Source organism: Amblyomma americanum, chromosome 11 (genome assembly GCF_052857255.1).
Source record: "Amblyomma americanum isolate KBUSLIRL-KWMA chromosome 11, ASM5285725v1, whole genome shotgun sequence".
NCBI lineage: Eukaryota > Metazoa > Arthropoda > Arachnida > Ixodida > Ixodidae > Amblyomma > Amblyomma americanum.
The window spans coordinates 9,828,438-9,845,866 of NC_135507.1; the positions used below are offsets into that span (position 1 = coordinate 9,828,438).

General features: G+C 45.2%; 2 protein-coding genes across 5 annotated transcripts in view; one reads left to right on the top strand and one right to left on the bottom strand.

The window, feature by feature from the left end:
• The first annotated feature begins 1,072 nt into the window (after positions 1-1,072).
• Positions 1,073-15,751, top strand: LOC144110888 (uncharacterized). The gene is made up of 2 exons (XM_077643954.1): positions 1,073-6,856; positions 7,155-15,751. The coding sequence occupies exons 1-2, from the start codon at positions 6,775-6,777 to the stop codon at positions 7,481-7,483; spliced, it is 411 nt and encodes a 136-aa protein (XP_077500080.1). The 5' UTR covers positions 1,073-6,774; the 3' UTR covers positions 7,484-15,751.
• Positions 15,752-16,755: 1,004 nt separating this feature from the next.
• Positions 16,756-17,429, bottom strand: part of brm (ATP-dependent helicase brm) — a 38,606-nt gene continuing 37,932 nt past the window's right edge. For all 4 annotated transcript variants that reach the window (XM_077643957.1, XM_077643955.1, XM_077643956.1 and 1 more), the window contains one exon: positions 16,756-17,127. In XM_077643957.1, the coding sequence (XP_077500083.1) occupies positions 17,050-17,127 (78 nt within the window). In that variant the 3' untranslated portion in view covers positions 16,756-17,049. The remainder of the gene's footprint in view (positions 17,128-17,429) is intronic.

Here is a 17,429-nt window from a genome sequence, read left to right on the forward strand (position 1 = left end):
TTCTCGTTTCCATGCAGTCATTTTTGAATTTGCTGATCCTGACGATACCGACCATGAAAGCGAAACTGGTCTGCGAAACCGAAACTCTGCCACTAGCGCCAATTTTTTTACAGCGTCGTTAACAGACCACTATGAAGAGCAACATGGCTACAGGTGCCGTATTTGACATTGTTGGAGGCACGGCGACGGCAAGTAACCTCGCGAGGAGCCGTAGAGAAATGCTGTGAACGCTTAAAAATCTCTGGCATGCTTATTTCAGCGTGTCCGTCAATTTTTTTGTTCAGACAGCTCAAAGTAGTCCCGTGAACTTGCAGCAACGAAGTGTGTAACGCGTTTGTAAATCGTGACAGAAGCGGTCAGCGTGATCACTTGTTTTGTGTGTTCGGCTTAAACAGTGATCGCGCTGCGAAATTCTGGAAATAAGTGAATTTATTTTCCGCACTTTTTACCGTGCTATATAGCGTGTTTAACTCTGCAGATCCAAACGGATTCTGACACAAACAACGCTGTGTGGTGAAAAGGATGACAGCGCGCGGGTCTCATGGGTTGCAACAAGCTTGTCTCGTGTTTTAAATTTCGCAGCACATAACGCTTGCTCATTTGGTGTCATCAAAACTTCAACCTGCCGCCTTTTCACTTCGTAGTTCAACGCAGTAAAGTTTGACTACGCACGGCTTTCACAAGCGTTTACCTGAAGCTCTTGTGAATATGTTTTGGAGTTCAGTGCGTAGCTCTTAACAGTTTTAAAAAGATGTTCTCACTAATTCTGCGTTACGCTGTGCCAGTCCTGTACAGAAAACGCACCAAAGTGGCGGAAGCTTGCGGACTCAGTAACGAAAACGTTGCGATTTCGTTTGCCATGTGACAGCCTGCCGCAGTTTTGTTATTCTGAAATTAAATACAGTGATGTTATGCCGTTATAAAGGTTTGCAGACCGTGTTAGTAAAGCGCGCTAGCATTAGGATCGCAAAAATTTAGTTCTTTATTTTCAAAGCTTGCATAGATCTTAGTTACGTTCGGGATCTGTGGTAAACATTATCAATAGTTATTGTCTTCTGTCGCAACAAAAAAAAAAAAAAAACAACGCCGCCTTAGCGTGCCTCATGCTTGAGCATGGCAAGGCAGCTTTATGCTTGAGCTGACATTGGATTGCAAAACATTGATTTCGTCAGAAAAGGCAAATGCAGATGATCTGTGCTAGGTGGCTATCATTCCACGGCTGATAGCGACCTGAGTAGCCCATTCAATGGCCCAGGTTTGAAAGTCCAAATCTGAGCTGACCAACACGGCCTCGCATTGCTCGAGAGTGGGGACTTGTACTAGAGATTGTGGCTCAATTTGGCTGCAAACCATTTGAATGTCAAGGAAGCAGAATTTTGAAATAGTTGTGATTTGTTCTGGTGATGTAATGTGCAGATTTCCGTGCGGACGCCATTTGTGCGACGAAAGATTTCTTGTAGCAAATATGAGGCAATTGCTTGTTTTTTGTCCAGTGTCATGTTGAAATATCAGAAACATCTCAGTGTCAATTTAGAACAGTGCTCTGAAAAACCGGTTTCATTACTTGCATCCTAGAATGTAATAACATAATGTGCAGAGATTATGAGTAATGCAATATTCTACGCTGATTTCGAAACAAAAGTTCTCAACTAGAAATGTTGCATATTTATCTGCTGAGCTGTGTAGGCACTGCCTCTGTGACATTATGAATGTGTGTTCTGTTTTTTTGCTGCTTAGTGAGATTTTCAATTGTTCAGTTACTTAAATTACGAAACTAGCAATTTATGCTTGAGATATAATTCTGTCGGATTTCCAGCAACTTGCCCCAGTTTTTTTATTGCAACTTGTGTTCGACTGCCTGACAATTTTATGTGTGCCACAGTTGCATAGAAATTTAATTGCTTTGCTACTTCAGTACATGAAGTACATGCTATACTTAGAGGGAACACAAGAAATCGTTAAACCGTATTATCGTGGAAATAAAAGTAGGTTTTACCACAACGCAGGAGCACAGCATCAGGCTCTTGGGCTCTCTGCACCTTTATTTTGCTTCGTAATGAGACCTACGTCTCCCTGTGTTAAGAGCTGGTCCAACCATTTCCTGTGTTTCCTCTAAGTATGATGTACGCTGTACACGTTCAGTTGTAGCATTAGATCACCGAGTACAACTAGAGATGGAAGCTTTTGGATCACAGGTGCCACCAAAGAAGCTATATTTTCTTGCAGTCCAGGTGTCTGAAAGTTCATGGCACCCTTTGTTGTTCATACATCCCTTTTCATTTCTAGGTTGCACATCCGGGCCTCAAGCATGCTCACTATTTACGGCATCAGCTGTTGCATCTGCTGCCCACCCCACAAAATCTCATGGTCATCATCTACATAAAATGATGGTTGGATGGATGGATGTATGGATGGATGCATACGGCTGAACCCTTTAAATCGGGCGGTGGCTCAAGCCACCTAGCCGTGACTTATGAAATTTTACTCTTGTCTTGATTTTAGCCACCAGTCAGATAACCAATCAGACGTAATTGAGCTGCAACACCACTTGACTGATTGTTGTTGACTATGCTCCATCTCTGTAGTTCCTTGCAACACTGCCAAAGCTGTGGCAAGTGCACAGGCGACGTTCCGACGCTGCAGAACGTAACAGCAGTATAAACCAGGCATATGGATGTATGGGATGACACGCTTTAAAGTGCGAATGCGCCAAATGCTATATCATACACAGCCTTAACATACTCTCACATTATGGACACAGTTTCCCAAGTTTAAAGTGCGCGACTGTTGTGTACGTTAAAACGTTGTTTCCAAAATGGAGGCCCCCTTCGAAGCAGGACCCCTCGCCTCGGACAGAATTCGTCGTCGTTATTGCTGTTTTCAGCACATTCATTGGCCGTAAATGGGGCACTGGGCTTTCACTTCATCTCATCTCGCCTATAACAAAACATACAAGCGATAAATTCGCTTTATTTTTAATTTAGAGTAGCAATTCTGCTGCTTCTAGTCCTAGAAGAAGTGTTGGTTTGTTGGCAAAAGTGGTTCCTGTTCTAACAACCAGATGGCACCACTGGACTGAACTTACCGTTGCGTCTGTTTGCATACGCTGAACTAAAATTACGAATGTGACAGATGACATAACACCCCTCACAATGCTTGCATTTAGCATACGTAAGCGTGCAGACGCTTATGGTACACACACAACGTTGATTTAGGCTATTGTCAAACTATATCTGTGTACGCCACTGCAGACGACGAGTCGTGGAGGAACATGTTTAACGGGCTGTCCTGACTGAGGAGGTCCCTACCTTCCTTAGTGCTGCAAGGAACTTATGAGATGGATTATACATGATCCACAATAATGGTCATATGACGAAGTAGTTAACTGAACCTCGAAACGCATTTTATGGTCACATTTTTTACCGCGTCTCCCTTACACATACGACTGATGCTGAAACCTGTCATATTATGTGAATGCCCCTTTAAATTTTTTTGCTGTCACACATGTGGTCTAGAAACTTGTCCCGAATAATACTTTCTTGTATATTTGAAACGTTAGCCAAACATTTGCGAGATAGCGGCATGGATAAGCATATGTGATATTCATAAACTGTTAACATCTGCAGGGTTGCAGAAAAATAATGTCGCCTCTTTCAAATTTCAATCTGCTGGCAACAGTTATACCAAGAGCTGCAGAATGGCAGGCGTTGCACACTTGTTGCACATGTTAGTTAGTTCTGTGCAAATACCAGGGATATTTGGCCCATAGTCAGTTGAATGATAATAACTTTCGTATTCTGAAAGAAGTTAGCGTAAGACAATCATCTGGCCTCATCTATGCTAGCACTACCTGAACCGTGCCAAAATTCTTGTTAGAGTTGTTGTATCAAGTGAAACTACCAGCACTCTAGTTTTGTGCTCAAGTTATCATGTGTCTTGATTCGTGTTTGGTCTGTGCATCAGCTGCATGCTCATTTAATTTTTCTTCCTTCCATGCATACATAACAACCATCATTTTGGGGCTGCATCCTCTACAGCACACTGAGAAGAATCTCCTCTCTAAAGAAGAAGAGGTCAGGTTTTCGTGCCCTTGCTGCCTATACAACTCCATGATACACGCCTACCTGCAACGCCTCATTTGTATGAACACTGGTGAATGGCCTTACCATTGCACCATATGCCTGGCCGAGTTTGGAGACCACGGCAACCCTGACAAGCACCTACGTTGCAAGGCATTCCACGGGAGAACATCCTTACCAGTGTGTACAGTGCAGGATGCATTTTAACCAGACTGGCTGCTTCAAGAAACACCGCCTCGAATCGCAAACTTGTTGACTGGTATTGAGTGTTTCTTATTTACTTCCCGAGATATGTCACTTGTGTGAGCCATATTGTAAATGGTGTGTGCCCTAATGTTTGTGCTTTTGTTGTACCGCATTGCCTTTACTGGCCACAAGGATTTAAAAGGATAACTCCAACCAATTTTTTGTAGTAAAAATCAGTTCTAAAGCTCTTTCTGGGTATGTTGATGTTTACCGAGCAGCAAAAGCCACACTCATGGCTGAGAAAATCGCATTTAAAAATTTTTCCGCCGCGCAATTCAAACTTGTGATGTCTACACAAAAAAGTACTCTGTGATCATTGTTTAGAAGTGGATGCTGGAGTAGTCAAGCCTCGGGAATCTGTGCCCAAAGAGCTGTGTGGATGCATTGCAGTTTACTTGTGAAGTCAGCTGGTGGCGGCAAAACCTTTCCTTTTGTTGCTGGCCTTTTCTAACTCGTAAAAGCTCCGTTTCCAGTAAAAGCCACGTCTTGGCAACTTTGTTGTTAGAATGCGATAATCTCTTGATACAGGCCAACTTCAGTTTGTCGTCAGTGTCCTTTCAAGGAATGAGTGTGTATGTATTCTTTGTCTCCCATTAAAAAAAAATAAATTAAATTGTGTTTTCAAGGCAGAATATTTTGCAATGGGTTTGTTTTCAGTAGAGGTGCACCCCACTTTGCTCGCAGGCTTTTTTTTGTTTGCTTTTTCTTCAGGTGTCCTCATAGATAAGGACAACCTTGTCAAAAAATTGGTGAAAATATTTTTTTCACCAGTAATAATGTCATTGCCATAACTATAACTAGTCGCACCAGTTGTGCTTAAGCATCACAGAGGCTATCATTGTGGAGCTTGCATTGGGAATTGCAGGATAGCATGTGTGTGATGGGCTGTATTATATGCGCATAAAATAATGCGTGTGCTTGAACGCATGGAAACTCTCATATTCTTGTTGTATAAGAGTGTGTGTCTAATCCTATGGTGCTGAGTGTTGCAAATGTTTATACTGACCAGCTAAGCTTGCATATAGAAGATTGTCTGTAGTTTTTACTAAGCAGTCTTTGTGTTTTTCCTTGAGCACAATACCATTACCTGAATGAAGCACATGCTATGCAAGGTGTTATTCTTTCCTGTGCACGGAAAAGTTGCTCATGTGCTATGTGTGTACAATCGCAGAGGAAGAGCTGCAATTAATTAATTTTGTTGTGGTTTATAAATTCAGAAATGCTTGCAGGCTAGTTGTATTTGAACTGAGCTTCAGCAGCCCTGATGTAAGATGAAATGAGTGTTATGCATCTCATTTGGCAGTAACAGGAATTGGCAGCCTTTATCATATGGAAATGAGACTATGCACTCGATTTTTCATTCACTGTCTTTTGTTCAGTTTAGTCACCAGTATTGAAGATTTTTGTCATAGAATGCAAAGATATGACCTCATGCATAAGATTGGTTCTCCAAAGGAAGCTCCAGATGTTTTGTGGGCCTGGCTGACAAATTGACTTGCACTCAAGTATAAATCAACTCTGTAAACATTGCAAGGCATGAGTACTCAGAATGACATGCTATACCTCACATGACTATGAGGCCGTGTGTTGGCTTTACTCAGTTTATTTGTTTGCATGATAGGGGATTGTTATAATAGTCTTTTTCTGTTCTGTTTAAGTAGCAGGGCCTGTAAAAATCCAAATAAGCACAATCCAGTCTGCACTGGATAAAGCAAATCCAACTATTTGAACCTACTCAGATTATGGGGTAGCTATTTGAACAAAAGAGATTGTCAAGAACCTTCTGATTTTAGAGCTCTTGGTAGTAAACATAAACTTCATACAGGATAAAAGAAAGAACTGATGCTGTTACATGAGGCCATATGCACATGTACTTGCCAAGTAAGTCTATTTTTTATCTAAAGTTGCATGCAGTGGAGTTTACTGTGATGTTTGAGAATGAAAAATTAACAGCTTTATTCGACTGGACGCTTGCTACAGTAAAAAGCTTGATAACGCCTGGCTAGCATCACGTGTGCTAGTGCGGCTAATGGCACTACCATGACATTAGGTTGGTGCCATTGGTCAGAAAGCATCTTTTAAAGGGCATTTGCCTCTTTCATGAGTTGTATTCTATTATATAAGCATGGTTGCTAAGCCAGCTGGTATCCAGTGAAACTTCTCTGCTTCCGTTCTGTTCTCTTGTGCTTTATTACAGTGCTTTGATTGCAACGTAGCATGCATTCTATAGATGGTAGAGGTAGCCTTTGATTGTTCCTTTTTTATTGCTTTGTACTGTATCGCCACGCATCCTAATCCTGGTCCTAGTAAGCCTGTCTTTCAGGTCACAGTGACCCTACCTTCACTGCTTTGAACTGTGCCATAGTTTTTATTTTCAGTAGCTCACCTGCACAATTGACTTCTCATATCACTCACCACGGAATAAGGATCACTATTTCTACAAGCACAAATGAGAACTTTACACACGTCACTTGTGCACCACATGATGAATGGTTCCCCGCAGAGCCAACCCGCAACATGCGAATTTCACAGTGAGCTACCCTCCTTCCCATGTAGTCATAATTTATGGGATTGCCAAACTGGAGAGATAAAGTTGTCTTTCTGCATTCGAACCTGTGTGGCTGACTTTAGCGACGTTAGCAGACCAGCTAGTTTTAGTCAGATGCTTAAAACAAGCATTACAGCTACATCGACTAAAAACTTCTGGACATACAGTCTTTGCTTGCAGATAGATTACAAAAAAAAAAGATGTAGCACAAAAGAAATTGTCCCTGTTGTAAATAGGCCCATCCATCGCAGCCCTGGTAATCTAACGCGCTGCTTGTGCAGGTGCCTTCGTGGTCTTTCCCTGGGACACGGGGCCCATTCAGGTCGCGGCGGACGCCAACAACAGCCGGCGGTTGATCCAGTGTGACCAGTGTGGCTACCGGTGCAGTAGCCGCAGCTACATGCGCATCCATGCCCGGGTGCACACGGGCGAGCGGCCGTACCGGTGCGACATCTGCCCGAGTGCCTTCACCGACCCGAGCAACCTGAACCGGCACAAGCGCTGCCACACCGGTGAGCGGCCGTTTGTGTGCCGCCACTGTAAGCAGCACTTCAGCCAGAGCAGCAGCCTGCGGACACACCTGCTCTACCGACATGGAGATGCGGGCTGACTGAGCTCTTCCTTCAGCAGCCGTCACCGCTGCAGCGCTGTGCGCACTTTATGGAAGAAGACGTCTGTTGTGTCCTCCGCAATCGTATTGCACCCTGCACAGACAAGGTGCAGCTCTGCCGAAATGGCAGACTCAAAACCAAGCCTGAAGTGAACTGTAAGCGATGCATACTCCCCGAGGGCCATATTCTGCAGCTTTTTCTGCAAAAAAACAGCAAATGCTGCTGCTAACACCTCAGATCACGTTAGAAGCTCCCACCGCCTTTAAGTAAAACACAGACATCTGTTTTAGTTTCTGAACGCTTTAATACAAAGCCACGTATGTCACTTTTGCACTACTTGATACAATGACAAGTTTCAACAGAGATAATGTAACTGGAAAAACAGGTCAGGTGTTCGTCACCTCTGAGTCTGGGGCCCCATCCAATTGCAATGGGTCGAAGTGGACATGTTGGCTTAGTGGGCACTGCTGGAATACAGGCTCAAGTCTGTTCCCTTCGATATAGGTAGTTCATTGAGAGCAGCAATGCTATTCCGTGCGAGTTCTCAGCTGGCAGGAGGCACTAATTTCTTGGTCCAGCTGCCTTCGAGTCTTCAGGTGCTTAGAGGTGTGGCATTGCTGAAGTGTGGGACTCAAATGCTAAGAGCTAAAGTGCACTGTGTCCGAGTTGTGTTCCCCAGGCTTCTTCCTTCCATGATAGTTGCGCTAGAGCAGCAACGTTGCAACCACAGAAAAGTCTATTGTGCTGTCTATTCTACTGCTGCAGTGTCATGCGTGTTTTGCAGACATTGTGACATCATTTACTACTCGAATGGGCTGTAGCTGTCTTAGACAGGGCGGCAAGCCTCTGCGGTACAAAGAAATGCAACCAAACAACCTGAACAACTTATATTAAAGTGGTTCTCTGGGAATGGTGATCTTAATTTCTTGAAAGCACGTTGCTCACAGAAAGAGCTGATCTAAGCTCTTTCCGCAAGAAAGCACGGTGATCATTGTGCGTCTGCCTTTGCACTGCTAGCGTTGTGATTGGAGTGAAACCCTGTAACGTTTATGGCAACATTCAACAGACTATAGAATCTCCTCGTGGAGAGAGTGCTTCGATAGAGCATACAGCAAGGCTACAAAATGCAAGCGTTTGTGTATCGAAGCTCTGTGCCTACTGCTGCCAAAAAACCGGGCTTGCTTGGAAAAGAAACAGTACAGAGAAACATACAAAAGAAAAATGTGATAGCATGCACCATTTCAAATCAAATCTTTATTTCAAGATCACTACAAACATGTGGCGGATGAGGAAAAAAAAGCTGCTGTTTTAGGCAGCTGGATGAGTTCCCATCCGCCATCAAGCACAACAGGAGCGGCATGTACAATGAAAGGTATTATATGCAGAAACAGTTTTTGAATTATACATTAATACTTATTAATGCTTTCCAGGGTGTGCACAACTGAATTTAGAGAAAACTATAAAACTCTTATGTCAGAAACACTAATTGCATTAATTTACAAAAGCATAGACAAGCAATAAAATATAACACAATGTAACGAACATGAATTACATTATTTGCGTCACCCATTTTACCCGTAGAAAAAAAAGTTTATGAAACTGACTAGCTGAGAGGGTTATTACATCGGTACCCATTTGGTGAAGGTTATTCAGTGTTTTTAGAAGTAAACAACACAACTTGGAGTCGCCGTTGTTGATTCTGCTCATGGCCTAGTGGCTTCGGCACCCGTCTCGGCTGCAGGAGATCATTGGTTCGAAACACATGGCCGGACACCCACCAGTAAAAATCGGTACAAGCGTCCTCTGGCCTGGCGCCTGGCTTCCTCAGGGATGCCCGCTTGGAAGAGGTGATCTGCAAACCCCGCTGAGTCCTTACAGGGGCAAAACCAGTTTCGAACACTATCAGCCTGCAAAGGTGATTCGAGATTCAGTTTGTGAGAGGTTCCTCGAGTTCCACGGGCTCGTGCTATGACAGTTCAGCAGATGCGCGAGTCTCAGCCGACGAAGCAAGTTTCGAGAGTTCGTCATTGCATCAACCGAGGCCGTGGCCTCAATGTAGAGCACCCGCCTCGGCTTTGGAGGTGGTGGGTTCTACTCCCACAGCCGGCCGGGCACCCACCAATTTCCTCAAATGGGTACAAGCCATCCCGCGGCCCGGTGCTCGGGTTTGCAGTGTGGGATGGCTTGGGACCGGGGCTTGTGCCTTCAAATCCAACCTCTGTGTGAGTCTGGAACCGGCTTCATGTTTGAGCGCTCGCCTTCAGGAGGTCGGGGGTTCGATTCCCATGGCCCCTGGTCTATGCAGCTGGTCAGTCACATGGGAACAGGAACAAAGTTCGGCCTTCAGGGGTGCACCCAGTGCTTAAAGTCATTGGGTGTCAGGGGTCTCAGACCCTCCCCCCCTTGCTAGAACATAGGGACTGCATAAATCCGAAGCAGCCAACCATTTTTTTATTCTTCTTGCCATTGGTGGTAGGAACATATCTTCTCTATCATTTCGAAGATTTCACTGATTTTTATCAAGAATCATTTACATGGTTTTAAAACTTGAGACGGAGAAAATTAAGTCGAACGGACTACACAAAGTCCGGAAAAAGGAAACCCGTGCTCTCGCACCACTTGTCGGTCTAGAGCTGGCCACTCGGCTTCAAGACTACACAACAGTGAGCACACTGGTAGAGTGTGGGGATCACTGGTTACAGTTCTGTGTCACAAACTAAGCAAACAATGATCTTTAAAAATGATTTTGCCCCATTTTATTAAGCAATGTGTAAAACAGGCCGCAAACCGCTCTCCCTCTTCCCCCCATCATTTATTTCCCTCTCCACCCAAGCTTGAATCACAATAATAAAGAAAAATAGAAAGGCCTGTTCGATGGACAGCATGGGAAGGTAGCTTGCACCTCAAAATTCCTGTCCGTCGAATTAGGGTAACAGATGGCTCCAAAGCGGTGGAGTCCGCAGGCAAAAACCCACTGAACACAACGTTCACTTCCGTGCAGGTTTAACTGTCAATCATGTCTACCTGGGTTTGATCCCGAGTGCCGCCGGGTACCCACCGGTTTTCCAATGAGTACAAAGATTTAGCCTGCCCTGGTGTTTGGCTACAAAAGGGGTGAAATCGGGAAAAGGGTGGTTGAGTTTATGGGCCCGAGATACATACCATCGTCACAAAAGCTTAAATCCCCCTCATTCGGTAAAAATCCACTAAATTGTGGTGCCCTTTCTTTTTTTATGTGAATCATGAGGACACACTTTTATGATGTAGCGCACTGAAGCGGTAACCTTGTGGTGAAGCAACCACCTTACATTTGGAACGTGTTGGGTCCGATTCCCAGTGCCACCGGGTACCCACCAGTTTTGTAATGGGTACAAGGTTTCCCCTGGCCCGGTGCTCGGCTGGCTTATTTGGGGTGAAATGCTTGGGAAAGAGGTCATGAACCTAACTGTTACATTGATGGGCCAGCGATTTGTTCCGCCGTTAAACAACCCCCCAATGCCTTCAAGATCGCTTTTCAGTAGGCTTCAATAGGCTTTAAAGGGATCGATCATAGAGCAAAATATGCCACGAGTTTATGCTGGGAATGAAAAGATCGCACCTAATATTGTGAGAATTAAGCACTGCAATATCGAGGAAACGAGGATTTATAATTTTAATTTTGTGTTAATAATGTAGTACACAACGTGACTACATCCAGGTAAACACTAAAATATCACTGATATGTTTTAAATGCAGTTTTTTTTTCTTTCAGGAGTGTTCCTCATGCTTTACTGAAATGCACGCTCTCTGCACTGCATCTTTCGATAAAAAGCAACGCACCCCTCACCAACGTTTATGGAAGTACATCTATAAACGTTGCCCTTCTCATCGCCGAAGGTGTGCTTTTAGGTTTTGTCACTAGATGGCGCCACTGTGTTTTGCATTTCTTGGATAAAGCAGCAATCAAGGTCTACTAAATAAGTGGCTGTGGCTCAATTCGCCTATGCCAGGATGCTTAATGAAAGCTTTGTTAAGCATGGTTAGACACGGCTAGAATCGCGCAATGAGCGTTTAGAGCGGCGGCCAGCGCAGCGCAGGCGTGACTGCCAAGCGCAAGAGCAAATCGCATGACATATCACATGCCACAACTGGCGAAAAGGAGCGGCCAAGCAGCAGCGTGCGCAGGGGCGGACGTGACTGCCAAGCGTGCAGCTATGGAGTCGATGAAGAAGATCGAGGCACCTGCCACATGCGATTTTGCACATGCAGCACACCTCCCGTTAGAGGTCAAATCCAAGAGCCAGTTGACCTTCAGGCTCGGCATGGGAGGAGTAGATCTTTTCGTTCCAAACTTCCTTGCATGCCGGCTTCATAAGCCTCGTAACATAACATTGCGAGTTGAGTTGGGGTGCGCTATATGTCGGGCTAACCTAGCCCGACTCGACCGCGTTCATACGAACCCATTTCCTGGTGGGCAGAGATAGCCGCTACCCCTAGCGTTGACCACGCAAACCACGTGCGGGTGATAGAAGAGGAGGAGGAACGCCCAGGCTTGCGCAGCGCCGCCATACCAGAGAGAAGGCAGGAGAGGAGGAGGTGCTAAGCCGACGCGGCAAACCCACCCCCTGCAGTCGGGCTGGCCCAGGTCGACTCGGCGGTCACTTACCTCGACCCCTTAGCGTATACATGAGCCAACAACTGTTTTTCAGCCCCACAGCCTACTCGACCAGACTTTTGTCGGGCTCACGTAAACCCCCAGATAAAGGCTTACCGAGCAGGGGCCCATATCGCAAGGTTCACAGAATGACGTGCTGCCACTCAGCGAAAGGCGGCAGTGGTTACTAGTTTTGACAAAGGATCTGAGAACCCCCGCACTAGAATGTAGGGACTACATGAATCCGAAGCAGGCAACCATTTTTATATCCTTATTGTGAAAGGTGGTCGGAACATTTCTATCGTTCTGAAAATTTCACCTGGATTTTTAATAATAATCATTTCCATGTTTTCTAAAACCTGAGAGGGAAAAAAATAACAAACCAGCAGCACTACACAAAAGCTGGAAGGTTAAGGGAAACCCGTGCCCTCGCACCACGAGCCAGTCCAGAGCTGGCCACTCAGCTCCAAGGCTACACGAGCTTGCTAGCAGGGCTTAAATTAAAAGGATGTGTAAAGTAAGCCACCAGCCACTTTCTCTCCCTCATTACTCCCTCTCCACGTGTGCTAGAATCACTGGAGACCCCCCTTCGATGGACAGCGTGAGAAAGCAGCCTGTGCCTCCAAAGCGGTAAAACCTCAAAAATCTACTGGACATAATGTTCACTTCCGTGCAGGTCGAACTGTCAATCATGTCTACCCAAGCGGTGGCCTTGTTGTAGAGCATCTGCCTCGGGACGTACTGGGTTCGATCCCCTAGTGGCCCCGGGCACGCACCAGTTTTCCAATGGGTACAAAGATTTCACCTGCCCTGGTGCTCGGCTGGCCACGGGGTGACTTGGGAAAAGGGTCGTTGTATTCACGGGCCAGTGATTCGTTCCTCTCTCGCATGTTAAATCCGCCTCGTGCGTTAAAAATCCACTAAATTGTGGTGCCCCTTTTTTTAATATCAATCGTGAGGACACACTTTTATGACACGGTGCACCGAAGCGGTGTCCTTGTGGTAGAGCACAATTTGCTATGCAGAATGGCCTCCCACTGCTTGAGATTGGAGACACCATTGCATTGGCCGTAGTCAAAGTATGCTTTAGCATCTGACTAAAGGCTGTTGCTACGAAACTGCCAAGTCCGAGCGGCATTTGAAGGTCATACGAACTGAAACTAGTTTTGCAATGAGTAGAGCTATGGCTCTAATAAAGGGAGGAAGCATCTGTACCACGGACCTGGCACTGCGCCAATGCTAGGGGGCCTAAGGGAGTCTTGATGCGCACGCCCATTCCACGGAGCGGCTGGGGAGTGGGCTCATTGAGGCACTCTAGCCAATGTCAAATCCCAGCGCCATCTATCAGATGTCCCACCCAGCTCTCTCCGATGTAGCAAAACTGAACACCTCTTATCAAGCGGGGTCGGTGCTGCTGCCTATCTTCCTGCAGTAGCGAGTTGAACATGTACGTCTGTTGAGGCCCTGGTTAGAGCGTACGAGCTTGAACTCTTCATTTCGCAGTGAACACGAACCACCTTTGTAGGCTGAGTGTTCGAAACTTGGTTTGCTCCTGAAAGGGCACAGCGGGGTTTGAGAAGCCTCCTCCTAGCACACACCCATGAAGAAGCCGGGTGACGGGCCGGGGGTGGCCTGTACCGATTTTTACTGCGGCTGTCCGGCGGTGGATTTCAAGCCAACCCCCTCCCGCAGCCGAAGCGTATGCCCAGACCACTACACGACTGCGGGAACACAAGTGCCACCGCATGAGGCGGATTTAGGGTTTAATGGTGGAACGAATCACTGGCCCATCGACACAACGGTTCAGGACCCTTTTCCCGAGCATTTCACCCTAAAAAAGCCGAGCACCAGGCTGGGGGAAATCTTGTACCCATTAGAAAACCGGTGGGTACCCGGTGGCACTGGAGACCGAACCCAGCACCTCCCGTATGGTGGATGCTCTACCACAAAGGCCACCGCTTTTTCATTCATCAATATCATAGGCCGACCATTTACAGCAGACTCTGGATACATCGAATTATTTATATCTAGGGGTTGGACAATTCAGTTTAAATCGAATAGAATAATGCTATAAAGGTATGCTGAATCGAATTTTTGAAATTTGGTATTAACCGAAAACGATCAGTATTTTGGCATGCACGCCGCAGAGAAAATTAACGAAGTACGAAAGCCAGGGCATAGTAAGACGTTAGCATTGTTGGAATGCAGTTGTGCGCTTTGATGAACTGCCTGCTACATTGCATGCAGTGCTGGCTCAACAGTTCTATCGCTGCTGTAAAACGCAGACCACGTGAATCCCCGCTTTATCACTCAAGCCAGTGAGCAACTTAAAGCTAACGTGATGACACTCGGAGGGTAGCACGTCGCTGCAGGAAGTGTGCCGGTTGCATAGGTGCACCATATTCATGCTGATAAGTTAACGAGACAAGCTTGTCAATTTCCATGGTTTGTTTATCGAACTATTTTGCAATCCCCTTTAAAGTTCAATATATCTGGGATCGACTGGATATATCGAACTTGAAGGGGATTGCGAACTAGTTAAATATATTGCATGCGCGATTCTTGCAGCAACGCGCCGCCCGCCAGTGTGCTGGCAGTGCACTGCTAGTTTGTCGTTGCTAGGCCTAACCTGTGTCACATCGGAGCCGCACCGGATGGTGCTTTGGAACTACTGCCTATCATAAGATGTTTAATCCTGTTATCAGTATACACTATAAATAGAATAACCTCACTATAATTAAAGTATACTTAGGTATAATCTAGGTATACTTAGTTCTGCATGACATCGATGCGGCGTATAAAATGAGCACAAACGACCGAAGGCCACTTTCAAGCACACTCAGTGTTCACCTCGTCACGTGGTATCGCAGTGCTAGCGCTGCCATTTGCAGTGACGTGGCATGCCGTTCGATATATTGAACGACGCGCACTTTCCACAGGATTTTCAAGGGGATAATCTGTGTTTGATATAGCCAATAATTTGAAATATACCAGCTCGACTGTATTTGGCCACTGTGTGTAACTGGTGGCAGATTATTACACCATACATTTGTAATAAAGGAAGAAAAGCGGGGCCAACTTGGTTCAGTGCAAATTTGCTCTTCAGAAGAAAGAGTGGGTACCATAAATTTGTCCTTGGAAGGCAAAGGAAAATTTTTGATCACAAAGATGGCACTTCACCTACGTAGGGAAAGGGTTCATGTAAAATGGTTAAGGAATTATAGGCTACTTACTGTTGAGCAGGCCGGCTCTCCACAAAGTAATGGAGCACAGGCGCGAGCAAAAAAAAGTGCTATAGTTGGAGCAACTCGTCTGGAGTGAAGATCCGCCCACATTTGGGACCACGTAATAAAATTCTTTTGTGACAAAGTACACCATGGTTAAATCTTTTCTTGTTGCCTAAACAAGAAGCTAATCATGAGACGATTTATAAGGTCAAGTATTGCGACGCCTCTGGCTCGTTTGGTACAGTCAAACATAAAAAGCTGATGTTGTTCATGAGCACACATCCCAGCTTAGTACTAAAACTGCTTCAGTGCGACACGGTTCTAGTCATCTACAGCTGCTAAAATTTTCGTCACCACCCAGAACTCATGTGCACATCAAAGCACCAAGCAGATAATGCAAGCTACTTTGGGAAATCAGCAGCCCAGCTGGAGAATGTGTTTCAACTCCACATTTCCCGCAAATAAATGTTTTTTGCTACCAAATCAACGGCCACAGATTCACGAAAATTAAAACAACTGAATTTTACCAAGAACACAAACTGGACGGAGCAGTCTTTAATGTCCCTTTAAGGCTAAAAGAGCGCCATTCGCTCGTTCTAAAAATGAAATTCATGTAGTACTGCCAAAGGGTAACACTGAGGAAAATTTACTCTCCCGTGCTACAACGCAAATGTTTAAGGAGAGTCAGACAGCTTCTGAGCACTCCATTCACAAATCAGACAGTTTTTGGATGCCCTACACGCAGAGCACAATTCTTTGACTAACCCTTTGCGGCACGGCATCTACGGTAGTGCATGTAACTTTTCAAAACATTTTTCAAAGCGTCTAGCACTGTTTTCACGAAGTCGGTGATGGTGGCTACATTTCAAATCCCTGCTGACCAGAATGGCAGGGCCAGATCGTGAAATAGAGATGGACATCACGAAGTTCTGCAGTGCACCTAGGAAGTACTGTCTAGTGCTGTTACTTTTCTTCTCTGCTGCAGTGGAATGTTTTGTTGAAGGACACTCTAACAGAGTTCTAGTTATGGAAACAACTTTCGATGACTAAGAAAATAATCAGGCATAAATGTGTTTGATAGAAGAATAAGGCTGGAAATTTTCTGACTGTGGAAGTGGGTGGCGTGCACGAAATCCTAAAGCTTTTGAACCATTCATGTTGTTTTTGTGAAATAGGAGGTTTAAAATGTATACACACACACACATAATTTTAATTTTTCTCAATAGTAGAACATAATGCATGTTTGAAAGAGTTATGGACTGTGTAATGAAATCACCAAACTGTGGCGGAGGACACTTGTTATGTTACTCAATGGTTTCCCCTCTGAGAGCACTCACAAGGCACCTTTGTACTTAGTTTAAGCACATACTGGGAGGCACTGTTTGGATGATAACATGGGACACTTCTTGCATATGGGAGACAGCAGCCATTTATTCCCCGCACACATGCGAGAGAGATGAAATACAAAGATAGAGAAACCATGTAAAAGCAGTTTCTCAAGGAGCAGGAACAAAAGACTGAGACCACGAAGCGAAGGAAAAAAAAACTGAAAACAGATATACAAATGAATGGAACAACTGACAAGGAAACAAACTCTGCAAGGTCCTTTCCATGTCATGGGCAAAAAAAAAAAAAAAAAAAAAATGTGGACGATCGATGTGGTGCAAACGAAGGGAAGAGGGGAAAAGGGGACGGGGGCACGCAGCTAGTCACTCTCCTCTGTGTCGTCATCGTCGCTGATGTACCGCCGCACGTGACGGCTCTTGCGCTTCTTGGTCTTTTCCTGTAACATTCGGGCAAAGAGAAGAGGCCGCCATTACAAAAATGGACCCTTGTCGCATGTGAGAGAACTCTCCACTCTCTCGATGGGAATGGAAGATACTTAGTGTCATGATGCAGTTGCCACAGGTGAATCAAGCACAGGCTGAAGTGCTTTTGAGGGAGAAGAAAACAATTCGAAAGTAAGGATGCATACACACCAAGCAGCCAAAGCTGATTGATGAAGCATAAAAATTTCAATCGCTTCACACGGACTAAACGATATAACCCAAGCATTCATGCATGATGTTGACCTAACGTGTTAGC

Excerpts from the sequence above, each read along its gene's own strand:
- LOC144110888 (XM_077643954.1), top strand. The coding sequence starts at position 6,775 with ATGAGAACTTTACACACGTCACTTGTGCACCACATGATGAATGGTTCC. Across the intron at positions 6,857-7,154 it reads CGCAACATGCGAATTTCACA|GTGCCTTCGTGGTCTTTCCC; the intron begins GTGAGCTACCCT and ends CTGCTTGTGCAG.